Below are 20,581 nucleotides of genomic sequence, written 5' to 3' on the forward strand. Positions count from 1 at the left end.
TAAAAATTAACATAGGCCCTGGCAGGGTAGCTTAGTTGGTTGGAGTGTTGTTCAAATATGCCAGGGCTGCAGGTTCAATCCCCAGTCGGGGCACATACAAGAGTCAACCAATGAATGCATAAATAAGTGGAACAACAAATCGATGTTTCTCTTTCCCTCTTTCTCTAAAAATCCATACCTAAATTAACAAAAAGGAACCCATATTTGTAGTTCCCCTGAGGTTCTTGGCTGCAGCAATAGCAGAGTCTCTTTGGAAGTGAACAACCTCATCCAGCTTACAAAGGAACACTGACCATGTTTCAGCCCAAGTTGCCAAACACAGAAATGAGTCATCATGAAAAAGCATCAACAGAAACAAAATTCAAATCATAAGATCTTCAGGTAATAGAATTCAGGTAATATGCCTTAAAAGTATTTTCAAATGATTAAAGATGAAATAAAGTTAGAGATGAAAAATAGCCTTTGAAATAAAGACCATGAACAGGTTAGAGAGCAGATGAGGCATAGCCAAAGAAGGATTTGGTGGACTGGAAGATCGATCTGAAAAAATTAGAATATAGCACCAAGAGACAAAAAAAGAAAATATGAAGATGATGAGAAGGTTCAGCATGGAAGGGGCTCTGGAAGGATTAAAAGAATGGGAAAGGCAATATTTGAAGAGGTAATGGCTAATAATATTCCAAAACTATGGAAAATATGAATCCATCTCCTAGCTTCTTCCCAACATAGAGCAAGTACTTAAGTGTTGGGGCCATCTACCTTGTACCAGAGCTCCACTCCCTACCTCGCGGGGGGGGGGGGGGGGGGGGGCGGAGAGTTACCCGAAGCACCAGCCTCATGGAGATGAGGCTGTCCAGGCCCGAGTGGTCCAGCTGGAAGCGCTGCTCGAGGGTCAGGTCTGCATAGGGGAGAATCTGGCACAGGGGTAACTCCAGCACTCCCAGAGCACACTCCTGGTCGTCATCCAGGACCTGAGCAGTGGGCCAGCCACAAAATGAGAACCATCACCACCACCACCCTCTGGACCCTGCCACGTCTAATTCACTTCTGTCAGCATGTACTGTGCTGCTACTGGCCCCTGGTCCTGTTCTGAAAACCGGGAATGGGATCAGTCCTGCTCCCAGCCTCCATCAAGAAGAGAGGGACTCAGGGTAGAGGCAGTTAGGGTCTCTATAAGGCAAGTGTATCGGAGACAAAGGGCCTGGGGCTTTCAGGGCTAGTGAGCGCTGCTGTTCCATGACCGGACACCAGGCTGAGGCCCCAGATCCCCAAGGTCTCAGACACATCATTATTTAATCCTCCATTCGCTCTTCCACAGATCTTTTGTGAAAATTAACATTTTAAAATAAATACATCAGAAATGTCCTGAGTAGATTTCAACACAGGCCACTCTGGGTGCTGTGTAACAGCCAGAAAGGCGTTCACAGGGAGAGCCAAGGGACCTGAGGGGTGTGCCCACAGCCTTTACCCAGTGACCTTGGGCACCAGCCTCCCTGAGATGTGGGAGGCCTTGGGGCGGGGCTGACTGGCCAGGGGAACCTGCTCGAGGTGCACTTCGAGCTCCCACCCTCCTGGCCAAGACACCTCTTAGCTCTGATCCAACAGCCCAACTGCCAGCAAACCTTGAGACGCAGCTGCTCAGATGCCACACTGCACACAAAGAAGGAGAACACCTGGCTCCACACGGGGTCCTTGCTGCGGGGACAGGTCTGGGGACAGAGGGAGAGAGGCCATTAAAGGGTCTGGTTGGGCAGAGCAGGATTCCTGTGCGCTCACTCCAGCCCCCAGGGACCTCTGGTGGCCATCTCTGCCCATGGTCAGACCCACACATGCTTGTGGGAGGCATTAGGGCGGAGCAGCCAGACTTAAAGGGGCTGAGAGTCATGTGAGCGTAGTGCTCACTTGGGAGGGAGGTTCCTGCTGGACTGGAGATGGGGTGGTGGAAAGGACTTAGAGTCACGCCTAAACTTGAACCCCAGCTCTGCTGCTTTCTAGCATGTGCCCTGGGGTAAGTCACTGATCTCTCACCCTCAGATTCGTGAACTATGACACTATTTGTGAGGTTACTTTGGAGACTAAATAAAATATAAAGTGTCTAGAATGTGTCCTGGCACCTACTTGGCATTCAGTGTAAGCTAATTCCCTCGTCTTTTGCTTCTCTCACTGAGAAGGGCTGGGGCCCCCATTTCCGTACCCCATGGCTACACACCAAGCTGCCTTACCTTGCTCACATATGTCTTCTTGCCTACAGATAGCTTGACATAGGAAGAAGGGTCTCTGCTCACCTTATTCTGTGAGGGGGCAAATCACAATGAGGGTGGCATCATCAGTGTCAGCCTAAGATGCACACCCTCACCCCACCTCCCAGCCTCAGGAGCATCAGTGGGACTTGTGGCCAGCCAGTTGCTGCCGTCACTGTGCAAGCACCTGGACAGGGCTGACTTCCTGTGAACAGTGAACAGTGAGCTGGCTGGGTACAGGCTCTGGCTCCCTGGCATTATGGAGACACACAGGGTGGGTTCAAGTTCCAGCTCCTCCCTTAGGTGTGTGACCCAGGCCTTAACCTGCCAGGTCCTATTTGTAAAATGGCAATAAAATCGGACACGGTCATCGTGTCTCGCGGGCACAATGAATGTGGGGGATGAGTTGCCAAGCCCAGTGCCTGGCACCAGGAAATTTGACAAGGACAGCTCTTGCCAAGCCCAGGCTGTGTGCGCAGACTCGCCCGGAAAACATGGGCCTGGGGTTACTCTGGGGAAAAGGAGTTCTGACTTGCTCTCGGGTTTTCAGCTGCACACACACTCTCACCTTGGCAAATCTGGAGAGTTTTTTGGCTCGATATTCACCATTCAGGTAGTCAAAAGGGTTTCTCTGCAGCACAAGAAGACATCTCCGTTTCAAGTGAGCATTAGAAAGGGGGGCACAAGGCAGGCGGGTGTGTGACCCTGACCATGTCACCACTCACCGGCAGGTTGCAGGCGCTGTCCAAGAAGACCACGAGGATGGCACTGGAAAGGCCCGCGTGGTCCTGCAAGCAGACACAGACCTCGTTAGGTCCCCCATGGAGGGAAGCCAGCCCCTGCCCTCCAGGCTGCTGAGAAGATCCCTCAGCCTAGCTTTTCTGTTAGCGCCGAGACCCAACTGCAGCGCGACAGGTGCAGGTCAGACACGGTCGATTTTCCCTGTGGTCTAGGCCAGTGGTCGGCAAACTCAGTCAACAGAGCCAAAATCAACAGTACTTCTTCAAAGTAGACTCGCCCAGGCTGAAAACCGACTTCTGCGCATGGGCCATAAAGTTTCAATCGCACTGTACTCGCGCCCGCACGTGGTATTTTGTGGAAGAGGCACACGCAAGGGGCCAAAGAGCCGCATGTGGCTCCCGAGCCGCAGTTTGCCGACCACTGGTCTAGGCTGACAGGCACCAGCAGTGTTTAAGGATCCCAGCTTCCCTGAAGGAGACTGAGATGCTCAGAGGAGAGAGACCAGGAGCTGCCCTTGTGGAGGCAGGGCTGAGGGACAGGTTCTCTAAAAGGCGGGGCTGGCCCGAAGATTAAGCAAGGTCTGGGGGCTCAGCCCACACGTGACCAGCCCTGCTTTCTGCTCAGGAGCCCCAACACCTTGCACTCACCTCAGTCAGAGCCTCAGGGTCAGCGATCAGTGAAAGCCACTCCAGCCGCAGGTGCAGCCGCCCACTGGTTGTGTCATTCAGGACAAACCACTGCGGGGAGACGAGGGAAAGGAAAGCTTGGGGACAGGGCCAGGGAGGTGCTACTGACCCTCCACAGGCAGCTCAGTCCTGGGACCCTGTGGGGCCCCAATAGAGGCTCAGGGAAAAGGGGAAGCAGCGCAGACTCTGGGCTGAGGGACTGGGATGTGGGGGTTAGGAGGAAGTGCTACAGTTGGGATGGACAAACCCTCCTGCCCAGGCCCAGCCCTGCAGTGTGACCACCCCCCGCTGGAGGTCCTTGGTCGGGGCCTTCCAGGGAAGCTTCTTCCCACCCAGGCCTTGGAAGGTCCCGGGACCCATCTGTGTCTCGCCCAGCGCTTGGCCCTGGAGACCAGTATGTGTGGCTCAGCATGGGAGGGGCCCATTCATAGACCAGCTGGGCTGAAGCATCCTGCGAGCGCTGTCCACAGGGAGGGCTGCACGCACAACTCTACCTCATCCACCACTCTGTTGGTCCTGACATCCCCGAGGCAGATCTGCAGGCTGGAATACACAGGGAGGGGTCAGCTCGGCTCCCAGGAGGCAGCAGCGGACGGTGTGGCCGCCCACCCTGATCTAGGCTCAAATACCTGAGCGGGCCCTCAAGACCCAGGACCTTATTCATGCCAGGGAACCAGTGGGAAGCCACGCTCAGCTCGAGGAGGAAGGACTGTCTTAGCCATCAGGGCTGCTCTGGGCATGCTGCCCAGAGGCAGGTGGCTTCCACCCCCAGAGGGGAATAAGCAGGTAATGCTGGACACATCAGCTCTGACTTACCAGTGATGGTGCTACTGGCATTGGAGTGGAATGGTGTTTCATTGTGCAAAACTGCCCATGCGTTGCAGGAATTCAGTTTCCCTGTCCCGTGCCCTCTAAATGCCATGGCTCCACTTCCCGCAGTCATTGTAACAACCCCAAATGCCTCCATTTCCAGAACTGCCCCCAATGCCTTCCACAGGATCAGTTGGCACGTGTGTGCAAAGAGGTGACACCCACATTCTCAGCGTGCCTCCCACCTTCCCTGACTCAAGCCAGGGGGGAAATTAATTGCATGTAACTATTAGAAGTGTGTTTGAGCTCCAAACACACTTGAAATCAGTTACACAAAATATGAATCACAAGCCACACTTCAAACCTGCAATATTATGAAAATTACTAAGATGAGAAAAAAGATAAGCAGCATTGGCTTGCGCGCTGGTTCTCAGGCTGTCAGGCTGTGCCCCTCCCACTTGGTTTTGTTCATTCTTTCTAAAATTCTGTGTTCAGGGAAACGGGCTAAACAACACGGGAGTATGAAGCTTTGTGTAAAATTCGTTTCAGCCTCCCAGTCCCAGCCCTCGGAGACGAGCAGGGTGAGCAGCCTGCTGTGTACATGAACACGTACGAACACACACACACACAAGGGTCCCCCTGGGAAGGTGAATCGAACTGAGGGTCACTCCCACCTGCCCCTCTGCCGAAGACATAACGGACGTCCTCCAGGTCCATACGCGGATCCTGCTCAGTTTAAAGCTGCAGAACATCCTCTAGTTTGGCGACGGCAAATTTACTCAAACACTCAGCCAGTGCCCTCTGAAGCTGGACACACTGTGGGAGTCCACACTATGGGAAGGTGGGAGGCACGCTGAGAATGTGGGTGTCACCTCTTTGCACACACGTGCCAACTGATCCTGTGGAAGGCATTGGGGGCAGTTCTGGAAATGGAGGCATTTGGGGTTGTTACAATGACTGCGGGAAGTGGAGCCATGGCATTTAGAGGGGACGGGACAGGGAAACTTGCTTTGCCACCTCAGTTCTCCACTGAACACTTCCGGTTAAGGCTTTCAAAGGACCTGGAAGTGGACCATTGGGACCGGCAGCCCCAGCCTGGCCGTGTCAGTCTGCACACACCCTGGGTTTCTGTGTGCTGCCGCCCGAGTGGCCAGGTTTCCCTGACACTGGGGACCGGCCATGCGTGTCAGCTTTGCCCCTGCCCCCTGCCCCAAATGGGGACCCTGGGTACATTATTAAGAGATCAGAAAGCAGGGCCTACGGCACATAAACCTTGGGTCCTCTCTGTATCCCTTGGGCCCAGAGTGGAACACTCAGGAGAATGGAGAGAGGTGTGGACGGCCCTGAGACCGAAAGCCCAGCGCCCAGACCCAGCTCAGCCCTCCTCACCTGCCCAGGAAGTCGTCCCTGTCAGTATCCTCGTCATACAGGTCCACCTCCAGGTCCTGCCCAGGGACTTCGTACACTAAGAACTGGAAGGAAAAAGGGGACGTGACCCGCAGGCCACGGCAGCGGGTGAAGCAGACTCACCTGTGACCCCTGGGAGCCAGGTTCAGCTCCACAGCTGCCAGCTGGAGCCCAGGCAGGCGCCGGCCTTCTCAGTGCCCGGGAAGCCCTCCTGGGAGAGGCCCTCCCGGCAGGTGGGGGCAGGTGGGGAGAGGAGAGGCAAGTGCAACCCATGGGGGTGCTCAGGGCACAGCAGCTGCAGGTGTGCTTGGCAGGCTTTGCAGCCTCCAGGGCACTTCACAGGCCGTGGGGCCCCCTTCAGGGAGTAGCGGGGGGTGGTTAAGCTCAAGGGAGAACTTCAGCCCCTGGTGTCTGGCTCTGGCTGAGAGGACGGGGCAGGACTACCTTGATGTTTTCCCTTTTACTTTGATTTGAAAGCCTCCAACACAGCTGACGGGGGAAAGGACAGGAAGCACATCTATAAGCTGTCCCTCCGGGGCCACTGCAGCCCACCTCCGGGAGCACAGGGGTTTGGGAAGAGGGACATGCAGCCCATCCTGCCCGTCCCCAAGGCCCACTCCTTTGGCCAGTGTTGCCCCACAGGCAGGTGAGGCCCATGAGGGCAAGGGGCCGCCTGTCCCCAGCACGACCCAGAGTGGAGCCAGTTGCGGCCGAGGAGCCCCTCACCTCGAACACCTCGTTCCAGGTGGGGTTCAGGTTCTTGTAGACGGTCTTGCTGCGGAAGTGCTGCAGGCCGATGCTCACCTTGGCGTAGGGGTCTGACTTGCCTCGGATCCCCAGGAAGTGGTCCATCTGAGCCAGTTTCTCCGCCTCCAGCAAGTGGACTCTGATCACCCCCTGGAAACGCCCAGCGCAGGGCTCACCGCTGCTTCCTGGGCAGTACCAGCCCTCGAGACCCACACTATCAGGCCAAAGCCTCGGACACCACCCAGCCCACCCCACCCCACCTTCTCCTGGGTCTGGATGGGGAGACGGCAGCCTCCTGGCCAAGGCCATGCAGCACGTGATGGCGGCCCAGAGCTCTGTCCCCCTCAGTGCCCGCCCACACTCCTGGCCTTCCCACCCTGCCCTGGGATTGGCTTCTTCCACGCAGCCATTTCAGCTATGCCAACAACCAGGGCAAACCAAGCCCCCTGAGGTTTCCTGTCTGTAACCGGCAAGCAGACTGACCTCCAGTGTCATTTCTGCCCAGTGCCCAGGTGTATACAGCCTGTGGGCACTGCTTGCTGCTGGGTCCCTGCCTCCTAGAAGCCCAGCCCTGTCTCACCCGACCCCCCTCCCCGGGCCATGTCTCAAGGCAGAACAGAGCCAAGCACTGGGAAGAGTAGCCTTCCTGCCTGGAACTATTTCTTTTTAAATACCAGTAAGTACGTATGTCTTTTCCCTTGGACCCAGCCATCCCACTTTCTAGCCCTAAAGCCATACTGTGAGAATGTCCTGACAGCCTGTTTGTCCCAGCAAAACACAAGACGCAACTGTGTGTCGGTGGGGAACCGGTGAAATAGGTGCAGTACGCCCACACGTGGAGCAACCGGTGGCCCCAGAATGAGGGCTCCACCCACACAGTCGGGGAGACGGCCTTACGCAGGACACGGCCTCACGCAGCAAGGCGGGGGAAGTGCTATGTGGCTGTCCGCCGAGGAACGGGGGGCCTGAGGACAGATATGCACACACCAACACGGGGGCGTATCTGCCTCGTAGAAAACAAACTGAGAAATTGGGGCTGGGGGGTGGGGGGACCACTGCTTCCAGGGAGAAGGGGCAGAGTAGGTGGAGGGACAAGGGCTAGAAGCCCGACTCCTTCAACTATAACTTGGTCTTTATATTGCACGTTGGAAGCATGCACATGCTTTTACGATTGTAAAGTTAAGGTAAAAATTAAACCCTGAAAATAGCAAATGGAGTGAAACAAATCGATATAAACATTCGTGGGCAGCTGGTGTCCCACACACACAGAGGCACAGTTCCTGGTGAGTCTAAGTCGCGGCTGCTTGACAGCACCGCTGGCGTGGGACACCCCTGGCGTGGGACACCCCTGAGGAGTGAGTGGCTGTGGCGCAGGTGGTGGCGTCGCGTTGTTAGTCTGCGCCTGCCTCACCTGGTGGGATGGAGCCACACTCCCCGTGGGAAGGCCGACAGGAGCCGGTCCCTCGCCCTCACGGCCGGAGGAGGCTGATGCCGCACCTGGTACTGATGGTGAAGTGGGCACTTTCCCCTTTCTGAGGCCCCAGCTCCCAGCCCTGAGGGCTCAGGGCCCCTTCTGTAGGGAGCCCCACGGCTGTCCTCAGGGCCTCCCTAGCTGGGCCCAGGATAGAGGGGGCAGTGGGGCTGAGCACCGAAGGAAGCCCCCGGCTGGCTCCGCCATTCTCCTTCCCAGTAGACCCCAAGGATGGAGCCGGAGCCTCATGTCCCTGAAGGAGGCTGGGAGCTCCTGGAGGCTCCTGGGGCCGGGCTGACTGCCCAGTCCCCAGCCCAGGCCGCACGGTACCAGGATCAGGGAAGGAAGCCCCCTGGGCTTCGCCCGACCCTGGATGGGTGACTGGACAAGTCAATCCCGAGACTCAGTCTTCGCCCTGTAAACTGGAGGTGCCACGCGCCCCCCACCCCCGTGAGAATGCATTCCCCTCCAGCCATCTGTCCCCAGCTCTGGGCCCTGGGCCCTGGCTGGTGCGGGTACTCACGCAGGGCAGAGGGAAGCGCAGGTTGGTCACATCCAAGCCCTTCTTCACGGGCACAGTCACGCGGTTGGGCAGCACCAGGTGGGCGGCGATGAGGTCCTCCAGCAGGCTGTCTGACATCTCACTGGGACAGTGGGCACGACCAGCTGTGAGAGGTGGCACTGCCTCCCCCAGGCCGCCTGTCCCTCCACCCATCCCCGGAGCCGGCACAGGAGCAGAGTGCCAGGGTGGGCCCTGCCCGGGAGCGTGCAGCCTGAGCCCGGCCTGCCGCCCCAGCATGGTAGCTAAGAGTGCCGACCTGACGCCGTGTTGGCATCGCAGGGGCTGTGTGGTCTTGGGGAACCTGCTAACCTCTCTGAACCTCAGTTTCCTCATCCCTAAACCAAGGATAATTCCACCTGCCCCTTAGCATTTTACGAGGATGACTTACATGTGTGAAGGGCTGAGGACAGTGCCTGGCGCCCAGTAAATGCTGGGTGAGTGGTCGCTACCTTAGCCCTCTGGTCCCTGCCATCACATCCACATTCTCTTCCTCTGCTGGCTGACTCCATCCCCCAGAGAGGGAGCAGGGACAGTCCCTAGAAGAGGATTCCTCCCCGCAGGTGGGGGGCAGCTGCCCACGCCTGGCGAGCCAGGGTGCGTGCCCTGGCCGGCCCAGCTGGCCCTCCCTGCTGGGGCTGTGTCCACACAGGGCTGGAGCCCTTCTCTGCTGGGGGGGCCTGCGGCTCTGGGTGCAGCACCCTCCCTGCCAGCCCCAGGAAGGAGGGATTTCTCAGACCAGCTCCTCCTCACTCCGCCCGCGCCCAGCCTGTGCTTGTGGCCATGGTGGGGGCGGCCTCATGGGCTTCTCTCCACACACTTCTCACCACTCATGTGCGTCCACACCCACTCGGCCACCACCACACACATCTGTGTTCTCCCAGGGGCCCCACGATAGAGGAACTGGGCTCCACTTTTACTGAGGAGGAGCCCAGGGAGGTGACGTAATTTGTCTAAAGTCACAGTTGCTACCCAACAGCGCCAGGAGCCTCAGTCCACACGCCTCCTCTAGGACATCCCATCTGATCAGAGCCACTCGCCCTGCTCTCACACACACGTGTGTGTGCACATACGTGATGTGTGTGTGTGTGTGTGTTCTGAGCACAGTGCCTGCCCGCAGAGGCCAAACAATGCTGTCAGCCTCCCACTCCCACACCCCAACGTTTCCCCCAGAGGGAGGGAGCTCGGTGCCTGCCCCACTCCTCACAGGGAGCCGGGAGGGAGGGCAACCACTGTGCGCCCGGCACTGACCACAGCCCCAGGCCCCGCCTGGCTCTGCGGGCGGCTCTCGCAGGCACTCACTTGATTCCTGGCGCATCCAGCAGGTTGGTCAGGCCCGTCCAGTTGATCTGCAGGTGCTGCGGGCAGAGGGGCTGCTAGTCTGGAAGGAGCCAGAAGCCCAGGACCGAGAGCCCTCTGCCCAGCGCCCCACACCCACCACGGGGAGAACCCAGCCTGCTGAGGGCGCCCGCTCGGGATGGGCAGGCTGTCAGGCCTGCTGCTTCCTGCCAGGATCACGCAGGCGTGGCCAGGGCACGTGGGCCCTGAGTGGCCCTGCAGCTTCCCCGAGCTGCTTCTGGTCTGGGGGAGAGCGGAGCCGGGTACCTCAGGCTGCCTTAGACTTCACGGGACGGGCATGTGGAGTGCCCGGGTCTAGGCGGGCTTAGGCATCTCCGTCCGTGGTTCAAGCCCAGCGCCTGGGGCCCGGCAGGCACGAGCTCCTGCCCGGGGAGGGGCAGGCCTGCATCCGGGGGCTCACCGGCTTCTGAAGGAAGAACACAGTCACGGCTCCCACGAAGGGCTTGTCCACCAGGAGGGGGTCCAGGATGACCCGCAGCGTGCCCTGCAACTGGATGGCACCGAGGGCTCCATGAGGGATGCCTCCCTTCTTCCCACACCCGCTGTGTCACTGAGCCCATGCCACACACACATGCCCAGGGCACGCACCGCTGGCTCGCCAGGCGTGGGCAGCTGCCCCCGACCTGCGGGGAGTGGGGTCACCGTGGGGACCACGCTCAGAAACAGAAACCTGCCACCTTCGGCCAGCTCCCCAGGGGCCATGAGCTGGCCCCCACGGCCTTCCGGGGGCGCTGGGCTGAGGGCCTGCAGCTGCCCACATTCCCGGCCAGCCCAGCCAGCGGGGTCCAGGCACGGCTCCCACTCCGCTCCTCGCCGCCTCCTCCTCGATCTGCCCGTTTGCAAGCACGGGGTCTGCATCACCCCATCCACAGAACCTCTGCCTTCCCTGAGCCACGGACGTCTCTCTGGGGGGACTTTACAGACAGAGGCAGGCATGGGCTGAGGGGCTCTGGGGCTGAGCCGCAGGTTGGGGGCCCAGCAGTCACTTCCTGGCTGTGTGACCTTGAGCACGGAATCCCTCAATCGTGACCTGCCTGTTTGGTGTCACCACCCCCTTTTGCAGCCTGCTCCAGTATGAGCCTGTTTTTCCCTGCCCTGACCCTCCCACCCCACCCCAGGGACAGGAGTGGGGGCAGTACCATCGGGCCCCACTCACCTGGATCCCGTTCACACCAGCCTGTATCTTCTGCAGCTCCACGCTGATCTCGCAGTCCCCAATGTAGCTGAAAGGGGAGGGAGAAGGAAGGTCGGGAAGAGGGGCAGGTCCACCTCTCAGAGAGGTGGGAAACTTGCCCAGCGCCACCCAGCCCGAGCCCCGCCTCACCCAGATATGGTCACCCTCACCGCCTCAGCTTTTCTCGGCTCGTCACTGACCCAGGCCCCTGCACCCAGGAGTCCCATGCACATCCCCACCTCTGCCCGTGATGACCATGACTCTGAGTATCACCTTGTCCCATGACCCCATGGATGTGAAGGAGGGGCTTTTGGCGAACACAGGGCCCAGTTCTCTGCCTCGACTATGCTCCCCCGCCCCCCTTCCCAGGTGTCTTCCCCATGGACAGAGCAGCCACACTACCTACATCCAGCCCTCACCCAGGCGGTTGCTGGGGGTAGTGGAGGGAAAAGGCAATGTTCTCAGGAGCCGAGTCCTGCTGGTGGCTCCTGCCAAGTGATGGGCACAGGGAGCTCAGAATGAGTGCCTCAGAGGCTAAAGGTCCGGAGACCCTGTGAAAGGACTGAAGACTACGGGGAGCAAAGCGGTGGCCATCAAATATCTGCAGGGCACAGGCAGGGGAGCTAGTATCCCCTAGAAGGTCAGAGTAAAGCCTGGGGACTCCGGGAGCTGCCCAGGAAGCTGGGTGGGGAAGCCCGATGACCTTGACAGGCCCTAACTGTTCACACAAGGCTCTGTAGCAGTGCCTTGGGGCCAGACCCCAAACCTGTCACCATCCCAACACACTTGAGAACAGCCCCCAACTGGGGAGGGGCATTCCCAGAGCTGACCCTGTCTTCCCAATGTGCCCTCAGTGCAGCCTCTGGGATAAGGACACTGAAAAGGAACGGCACCATTCTGGAACCTCAGGAGTCGATCCTGGTTCCTTTAAAACACAACTCCAATCTCACCACCTCCAGGAAGACTTCCTGGGTTCAATCTCCCTTCTCACCAACTCAAGCCTATTACAAACCTCGTTCAAAAACAGTGCCTTTGCCCCACCCGCTCAGCTAGTCGCGCGTGTGTTTTTGCATCCTTTCGTTTTCCGAGGAGCCGCAGGGCCCAGCTCTCCTGCTGGCGTCTCACAGCCTATGCAGAGCACCCTGGGACTCACCCCACGTCCCAGCATCTTGCCACCCATGCTCCCTCTTGCTACATCCTCTCTGAGGCAGCTGCTCTGACCCTCGAGGTCAGACCTGGCCCTCGCCTCTAGGAAAGCTCAGCTCCTGGGCCTTGGTACCCAGAACCTGCCTGGTGCCTGGTCTGATGGAGAAGCCGGGCCTGGGCTGAGGGGTCAGATGGTGGTGGCTCCCCAGGATCACCCTTCTGCTGAAACTCTTCCCCATCCCAGGCTCCAGCCCAGGGCAGTTGGGGGTATATCTGCTCTGAGGGGCAAATGAGAGTGTCTATATGCTACCCCATCTTCAAACTGCTGTTCCCACAGAATGTGCCACGGACCCACCCCTGCCCCCAGGCAAGAGGCTCACCAGATCTGCAGGTCCAGGACCACCTGCCTCCGGTTGTGCTTGCTGATGTGCGCCTGGACCCCGTTGACCCTGGGGCACTGGAAGAGAGGCCGGGGCTGGGTCAGCAGAGGTCTTGCAGCAGGGAGGCTGCTCCCCTCCCAGCACCGGGTTTTGCCCAAAATAACATGACCACTGCTCTCCTGAGGCATGAACACAGAAACCCTCCCCATGGTCCCATCTGCCGTGGTCACCCTGATACTTCCCTCCCTAGAATGTGCACCCTTGTTTCTCTCTCTCCTCTACAGATATTTATTGAGCACCCGCGCTGCACCAGGCGCTGGCCTGGGAGCAGGTGAAAAGCAAGGTGGTCAGGCCTGTCCTCACAGCCCAGCAGAGGAGACTACGGTGGTGGTGGTGGTGGTGGTGGTGGGAGGGATGTGGGGAGGGAGGTGAGGTGCAGCCTGTGCTGTCACGTCGCCATCTGGGGACTTCAGGAGCACCTCCCAACCCAGCTTGGGGTGAGCAGAGGTTAGAGAAAGCTTCCTGGAGGTGGCATTTAAGCAGTTTGGGCACATGAGTAGGAGTTGGCCCCTAAGGGCAAAGGAAGATGCAGGGTCCCCGGCTAAGTGATCTGACCCTAGGAATGTAAGAGCCCCACGCCAGGACCACAGTCCCCAGGCTCTGGGCCAAGGGCTGAGCTCCTAGATCACCTTTCTTCCCCCTCTGCCCACTCTCCTCCTCCTGTCAGTGGCACTGGAGGAGGGTCTGGTTATTATTTAGCAAGAATCAAAAATAGGAGAACCAAGATGGCGGCACAGGTAAACACCTGTACCTGCTGCTTCTCACAATCACATCAAAATTACAACTATCATTCAGAACCACGGGAAGGCTGGCTGAGTGAAAGTACTACAACTAGAAGTAAAGAAGAAAGCGCATTGAGACTGGTAGGAGGTGCAGAGGTGCAGAATGGGCTGGCACCCGGGCGCACTGATTTTTAATCAGGAGAGAGATAAAAGCTCCCGCTTGCTCTGAACTCTAGTTCCGGGTGAGACTCTGGGGGACCCAGACACACATGGGGAGAAACTGGACTGTCTAGCATCAGGGCAGGAATGCGAGGGCAGCTTTCTTTCAGATGGAGGTGCTCACAGCAGTCATTGTTCCTGTGCTGGGACCTCTCTGGTGCAGGGCTGACTGGCAGCCATTTGCTCCACCCTGGTGATTCCCTGAGACCCTGCCTCACCCAATTTACAACCCCACCCAAGCTGTGCACAGTGGCTTTTGCATATGAATGGCCTGTCCTTTATCAGCCTAAAACCTGTCAAACAGGCAGCAGCAGGCAGCAGCGGGATCAGGGAGCCCCAAAGCTATTAAAAGAAGGCCCAAGGCTGGCAGCAGCAGCCTGCCTTGCTTCACAGCTGGGCCTTGTCTGGGCACTTCCAAACCCAATACAAAGAGAAGGAATCTGCAGATCTCTCGGTAGCTCCTGCTGGATGGCCCCAGGCAGTGGCTGACTTTGCACCTCTCTGCGGACCCAAGAGCCAGTGTACCCAGTGGTCAGTGTGAGACCATACCAGACAACTCTACACATCCATAAGCAACACACTCAAGGGGCAGACTCAGTGAGCACCAAAGCCCCACTGAAGCAAGTCCTGCCCCATAAGGGTGTCTCCTGCACAGCAGCTCTTCCATTGTAGACACAGCCAATTGGCCTGGAGGTCAATTCCTCCCAGTGATACCAACAGCAATCAAGTCTTAACTACAACAAGATGGTGCACACAGCCCACAAAGGGGTGCACCAAGAGTGTCCACCTCAGGTGACTGGGGAGGCTGAGGCACTGGGCCCTATAGGACACCTACCACACAAGGCCACTCTATCAACTCAAGGAGACTTAGCAGCTCTACCCAATACATAGAAACAAACACAGGGAAGCAGCCAAAATGCAGAGACAAAGAAACATGTCATAAATGAAAGAAATGGAAGAAAGCAAAATACTGGATATAGAGTTCAAAACCACAGTTATTATTCAAACATCTTCTAGAAACCTCCAAGAAACTTAGTGAGATCTTCAAGGATCTTAGTGAGAATGCCAAAAAAGTGGAAAAGGACCAGTCAGAAATTAAGCATACACTGACTGAAATAAAGAATAATATACGGAGATTCAACAGTAGATTAGAGGATTCCAAGAATCAAGTCAAAGATTTAAAATATGAGGAAGCAAAAAAACACCCAACCAGAAGAGCAAAAAGAAAAAGAATCCAAAAATATGAAGATAGCCTAAGGAGCCTCTGGAACAACTTCAAGCGTACCAACATCAGAATTATAGGGGTGCCAGAAGAAGAGAGAGAGCAAGATATTGAAACCCTATTTGGAGAAATAATGACAGAAAACTTCCCCTACCTGGTGAAATAAATAGACTTACATGTCCAGGAATCGCAGAGAACCCCAAACAAAAGGAATCCAAAGAGGACCACACCAAGGCACATCATAATTAAAATGCCAAGGGCAAAAGATAGAGAATCTTAAAAGCAGCAAGAGAAAAACAGTTACCTACAAGGGAGTACCAATATGACTGTCAGTTGATTTCTCAACAGAAACTATGCAAGCCAAAAGGGAGTGGCAAGAAATATTCAAAGTGATGAATACCAAGAACCTACAACCAAGATCACTCTACTTAGCAAAGCTATCATTCAGAATTGAAGGTCAGATAAAGAGCTTCACAGATAAGAAGAAGCTAAAGGAGTTCATCACCACCAAACCAGGATTATATGAAATGCTGAAGGGTATTCTTTAAGAAGAGGAAGAAGAAGAAAAAGGTACAGAAAAAACTATGAACAACAATATATATCTATCAACAAGTGAATCTAAAAATCAAATGAATAAAAAAATCTCATGAACAGAATAAACTGGTGAATGTAATAGAATCAGGGGCATAGAAAGGGAGCGGACTGACAATTCTCGGGGGGAAGGGGGAGGAGGGGATGCAGGAAGAGATTGGACGAAGATCTTACACCTGTGGACGAGGACAGTGGAGGGGCGAGGGCCTGGGGTGGGGTGGGAACCAGGTGGAGGGGAGCTATTGGGGGGGGGGGGGATGGAGAGGAACATCCATAATAATCCAAATAAAGATTTTTTAAAAAGAATCAAAAATAAATTTCATTTGAATTTGATACACATACTGAAGCGGACGGGTGACTCTCACTAATGTCTGGGATTTAGTGTGAAATGCGCTTTAGAAAAGATGACAAGAGGGGCAGAGGCATGGGCATGGGCTAAAGCATCACAGCAAAGGGCTCACTGTGTCATCCAGATGTTCTCTCAATTTTGTTTTTGAAAAGTTTCATAAAATATTAAAGAAAAAATGTGATCAGACTAGAGGAAACACTTCATCATCTCTCTATTCTCCTAGAAAGTGATGTTTACATATGCACTGTCCCATGAAAAGTTATGAAAGAGCACAGAGCCAAACATGCAGGGAAAACGGTACTAAAGGGGCACGTTGAGCAGTTAATTAAAATTATGTAGTTTTTCCAGAGTGTTTGATTTGCGTGATATGTCAAATGTATAAGTTGCTGTGGTTTATTTTCTCATTCTCATATTTATTTAACATTCATTTTTGTCCTCATTTTACATTCTTTTTCTTTAAGGGAGTTCCCAGAATTGTAGAAGCTTCAGGCCCTCAGCCCCTGGCTCTACCCTGGCCTCCAGGGCTTTGGGGTTAAAGACCAGAACAGCCAGTGGAAGCCTGGGCTGTAGGGGGAGGAAGGGGCGGGGGGGGGGGGGGGGGCGGTACGACATAACCGACTTCCCACAGCCTGGAGCCTGCTGCTCCCAGCGGGTTGGTGTGCGGACACCTGTGAAAGCTCAGCAGCCCCAGAACCCCATCTGAGGACGGCTGCCCTCCTGAGCCCCCCCACAGGGAGGAAGGAGAGCCATCCTGTGAGCATCTGCTCTGCGCTGCAGGGCGGTCCTAGCCCAGGGCTCACAGCAGGCGAGGGCTCAAGGCTGGGTTGGGCCCCCCTGGCGGTCTCTCCAGGGGCCTAAGCACTACCATGCACACAGCCAGGCAGAGTGCCGAGGCCAGGCCCCTCAGTCTCACTCACAACCACCCTTAGAGGCAGGTCCTTTCCTTACAGATGAGGAAACAAGCTCAGAGAGGTTACGCCACTGACCCAAGGTCCTCACAGCACAGAGCGGAGGAATCGGAGGAGCTGTAAACACTCAGGGGCATGAGGAAGGGCTGTGGTGAGTGCACTGGTCCTGGCCGAGCCCATGAGGGCCACTGACAAGTCCTCTGTGAGCCCCCAAATGGAGAGGAGTCGGGGGGGGGGGGGGGGGGGGGGGAAGAAGCTAGGTCAGGGAGGAGACGGGAAGGGGAGGGCTTGGAATACCAGGAGTCAGGTACTTCTCCTGCAGGTCCCTGGCCGGGTTCCCCTGAGGTGCTAAAAAGCATCCTCGGGATCAGCCAGCTCTAGGCCTGCTCCTGCTGCCAGCAGGGGGCACTCTCCAGCAGTGCCGCATCCCACCGGCACCACCAGACTACCCGCCTGGCTGAGCAGGTTCTCTCCGCCTGCTGAATTCTTCAGACGCCAACTCAGCTATCACCCCTCCAGGAAGCCTTCCCTGACTACCGCGGCCCCCACTCCTGAATTCACGCATTCCTCCACCACGGTGCGTACACTGCCATGCCGTCACCCACCTGTATATGGGACCTTCCTGAAGGCAGGGACACAGCCACACCCACCTCCGTCTACAGTGGATGCCTCGCACACAGCCATGCTCCATGTCATACGTGAGTGAACACGGAATGAACAAATGAACCAGCAGATTCTGGGACGAGCCAGGCCTGGGAGAGTCTGAGTGGCATGAGCCAGAATCTCCAGGGCTCAGGCAAGCCTGATCCAGCCCCCACTGGGGGGTGGAGGGGGGGCATCCGAGCTGGGTCCTTGCCCTGGGGCTGGCAGACAGCTCTCAGCAGACTGGCCTCACTCAGACACCTGCTTATTCCAGAGCAGATTAGAGGCCCAGGCCTCCGTTTTACTGGGTGATGACACCCCACGGTCCTCTGCCTGGGGATGCGTTTTCAGGTGACCAAAGTAAGACTCACATCCAGGGGGCCCTTCGGGGCAAGAGGGGTGGGGCAGGAGGTGGCATCGGAAGCGCAGTCGAGAATAGGGATGTGGTGTTAGGTATGTTAAACAGAAGCTTCTTTCACCCCGAGTCTGGGCTCTGGACACCGACCGTCAGAATCAATGGACTGGTACAGCATCACGCCCTGCTCCGAGGCGCTATCCACTCCCAGAGGCCGTGTTCTCCCCAGCTGGTGCCCGGGGGTAGCCAGTGTGACTTGGACATCTTGTATCTGGCTGGCTTCCACCCTGCATGACATCCTTTCAAACTTTGGCTGAAGAAATCTGGAATTGTTTCCCACCCCAGCTCTGATCCAAGTGGGGCTTGCTCAGATCTGCATAGATGGTGCTGGGACCTGGAGCCAGGGGTCTAGACGGAGGCCCAGGGCCTGGGCAGTGCCGGTGGGGGCCGGGCCCCCGGTGAAGCCCAGCGGGATCCTTTCCGCCAGCCGTGACGGGGGCAGGGGACAGAGAAAAGGCCCAGGCCGCCCTTCCCAAGACGGCACTGACCTTCCGTCCGAAGTCGAGCTTGGTGAAGGTGAAGGTCCTCAGGTGGACGCTCTTCTCCCGGATCTTGGGCTCCAGTTTCTCCCGGACCTTGTTTTCCATAATTAAGCTCAGGTAGGGCCAGATCTGGGAGATGATCTGTGGGGACAGGAAGAGGCCCTCGGTGGTCAGGTCTGTGTGCCCCACCCCAGACCCTCGGCTGCCTGAATGACGCTTTCAGGCCTTGGAGCTGGCCCTCTCTGGTCTAATCCCAGCCCGCACTAAAAACCTAACTTGAAGTTTCACTTCCAAAATTAAACAAAATTTTATACTTTAAAATTCTATTTTAAATATATGCATATAAGGGCCCCGGGATCCTTACTCTGCACTGCCCATCTGCCTGCCCGCCCATCTGCCCGCCCAGCCGCCGTCTGTCCGCTGCACAGCATGTAACGACAGCACTGGTTCTCACTCTGGTGTAGGCAGCAGGCCCCCACGATCTGGTGCTGTTTGCAGAACACCGTGAGACACACAGGCATGCGCTACACCCAATGATGTGAAGCCCTCTGGTCCTGTGCTAACACATAAATGATCTGAATCCTCACTGTGGGATAAGTGAGTAGCAGCTGGCTAGAAGTTTAAGGGAAAAAAATCACAGAAGAGAATCAAATTGTTTCCTGTGGATTTAGGCTTTTTCTAGCCATCAGAACAGGCTGCCTTCTCCAGCAGATTTCTATGCAGAATGACCCACGGCTGGTCTGGGCACCCCGTGCAGGGCCAGGGAGGGGAAGGCAGCAGAGACGGGCCTGGTGCCCGGAGAGGGTGATCAGAGAGGAGCAGCGGAGGGAGGGCCAGGCAGCTGTAGGCTCTGTGCAAAGGCGTCTTCCTGTTCCTTCTCTCAGGCTGGGGCCTCCGTTTACAGATGCGCCTCCCCAGCCTGGAGGCGGGAGGCTTGCTCCCCCCTCTCTCCGGGGCCTCTCTGGGGGCTGGTCCCATCCTCCCGTCTCACCGCTCTGTCCTTTGCCAAGTGCCTCTGGAGCACTAAGCTCTTTGGGGCGTACTTGGTGCCCTAGTGTGTGGTTTGTCTATGTTACTGTTTCCCATCCGGGAGCCTTACTCCTCTGGTCTGTGTGTGTTGATGCAAGAAGATACCATGCATGCGGGGCCTGTGGACTCACAAGCACACAGAAGCCCACCACCGGGCGGCACAGGACACGGTTTGTCCCAGAGGCCCTGGGCCCACAGAAATTAATTAATTAATTTACAGAAATTAATCCGCAGAAACCTGTTCCCTCCTCCTAAAGCAGCAAACTACTTCCTCCAAATTTTACCCAGAGGCCGAGAACAATATATTTTTATAGATTTCAGAGAGGAAGGGAGAGGCAGAGAGAGAAACATCAGTGATGAGAGAGAACCATTGATCGGCTGCCTCCTGCACACCCCACACTGGGGATCAAGCATGCAACCCGGGCATGTGCCCTGACCGGGAGCCGAACAGTGGCCTCCTGGTTCATAGGTCAACGCTCAACCACTGAGCCCCGCCGGCTGGGCGGAGAACTCGGCAAAGACACGGGGGTAATATGAGAATGGCAGCCTTAGATAAAAAACAATCGGGCCCTACGTGGTTTGGCTCAGTGGACAGAGCGTCAGCCTGCGAACCAAAGGGTTTCTGGTTCGATTCCAGTCAAGGGTATGTACCTAGATTGCAGGCTCCTCCCCGGTCTGGTCGGGGCGTGTGCAGGAGGCAACCAATCAATGTGTTTTTCTCACATTGATGTTTCTTTTTGTCTCTCCCTCTCTCTTCCTCTCTCCCTAAAAATCAAGGGGAAAATATCCTCAGGTGAGGATTAACAAAAAACACAATCAGGAAATCCTTTTTTATATTTAACCCAAGTCATTCCTGTCCAGAACAGAGGCAATGTTTGTGTTAAAGTCTCAAGGGAGACTGCATGCACCTTCACATACAGGGACAGCTTTGGGCAGGTCAGGGAGGAACAGAGTCTGATTTCTCACTGTAAGGGGAGGGAGCCTCAGGGCCCACCCTGGGCACCTGCAGCCGAGCCCACAGGCGCTCCCTGCGACCCTGCAGCAGTCACACCTGTGATGACAGCCATCCCGGCACCCGGCACCCACAATGCGCCAGGCACTGTGGTGCATTAATCGCCTCACTAATCCTCGCACCAAGCGCTCGGGCAGGGACCATAATCACTCCATTGCACAGGGGAGGGAGCCAGCTCCGAGGCCTTAGGCAACCTGCCCGAGCTCACCC

The 20,581-nt window shown here is 56.5% G+C and overlaps 1 protein-coding gene across 17 annotated transcripts in view; it reads right to left on the minus strand.

The window, feature by feature from the left end:
- ESYT3 (extended synaptotagmin 3) overlaps positions 1–20,581 on the minus strand; it is a 56,346-nt gene that overhangs the window by 22,054 nt on the left and 13,711 nt on the right. For 9 of the 17 annotated variants that reach the window (XR_004971538.1, XR_004971537.1, XR_004971539.1 and 6 more), the window contains 16 exons: positions 18,337–18,471; positions 12,721–12,797; positions 11,614–11,763; positions 11,177–11,243; positions 10,421–10,510; positions 9,964–10,019; positions 8,626–8,746; positions 6,611–6,781; positions 5,867–5,949; positions 4,162–4,210; positions 3,629–3,718; positions 2,966–3,028; positions 2,809–2,871; positions 2,223–2,291; positions 1,623–1,709; positions 822–971 (listed from right to left, as the gene is read on the minus strand). Coding sequence is in view for 14 of the 17 variants with exons in the window: in XM_036332423.1 (XP_036188316.1) it covers positions 822–971; positions 1,623–1,709; positions 2,223–2,291; positions 2,809–2,871; positions 2,966–3,028; positions 3,629–3,718; positions 4,162–4,210; positions 5,867–5,949; positions 6,611–6,781; positions 8,626–8,746; positions 9,964–10,019; positions 10,421–10,510; positions 11,177–11,243; positions 11,614–11,763; positions 12,721–12,797; positions 18,337–18,471 (1,521 nt within the window). In the remaining 3 variants the exon portion in view is untranslated. The remainder of the gene's footprint in view (positions 1–821; positions 972–1,622; positions 1,710–2,222; positions 2,292–2,808; positions 2,872–2,965; positions 3,029–3,628; positions 3,719–4,161; positions 4,211–5,866; positions 5,950–6,610; positions 6,782–8,625; positions 8,747–9,963; positions 10,020–10,420; positions 10,511–11,176; positions 11,244–11,613; positions 11,764–12,720; positions 12,798–18,336; positions 18,472–20,581) is intronic. The other 8 variants (XM_036332427.1, XM_036332422.1, XM_036332421.1 and 5 more) reach the window with 8 other exon arrangements.

This window comes from Myotis myotis, unplaced genomic scaffold, assembly GCF_014108235.1.
Source record: "Myotis myotis isolate mMyoMyo1 unplaced genomic scaffold, mMyoMyo1.p scaffold_m19_p_13, whole genome shotgun sequence".
NCBI lineage: Eukaryota > Metazoa > Chordata > Mammalia > Chiroptera > Vespertilionidae > Myotis > Myotis myotis.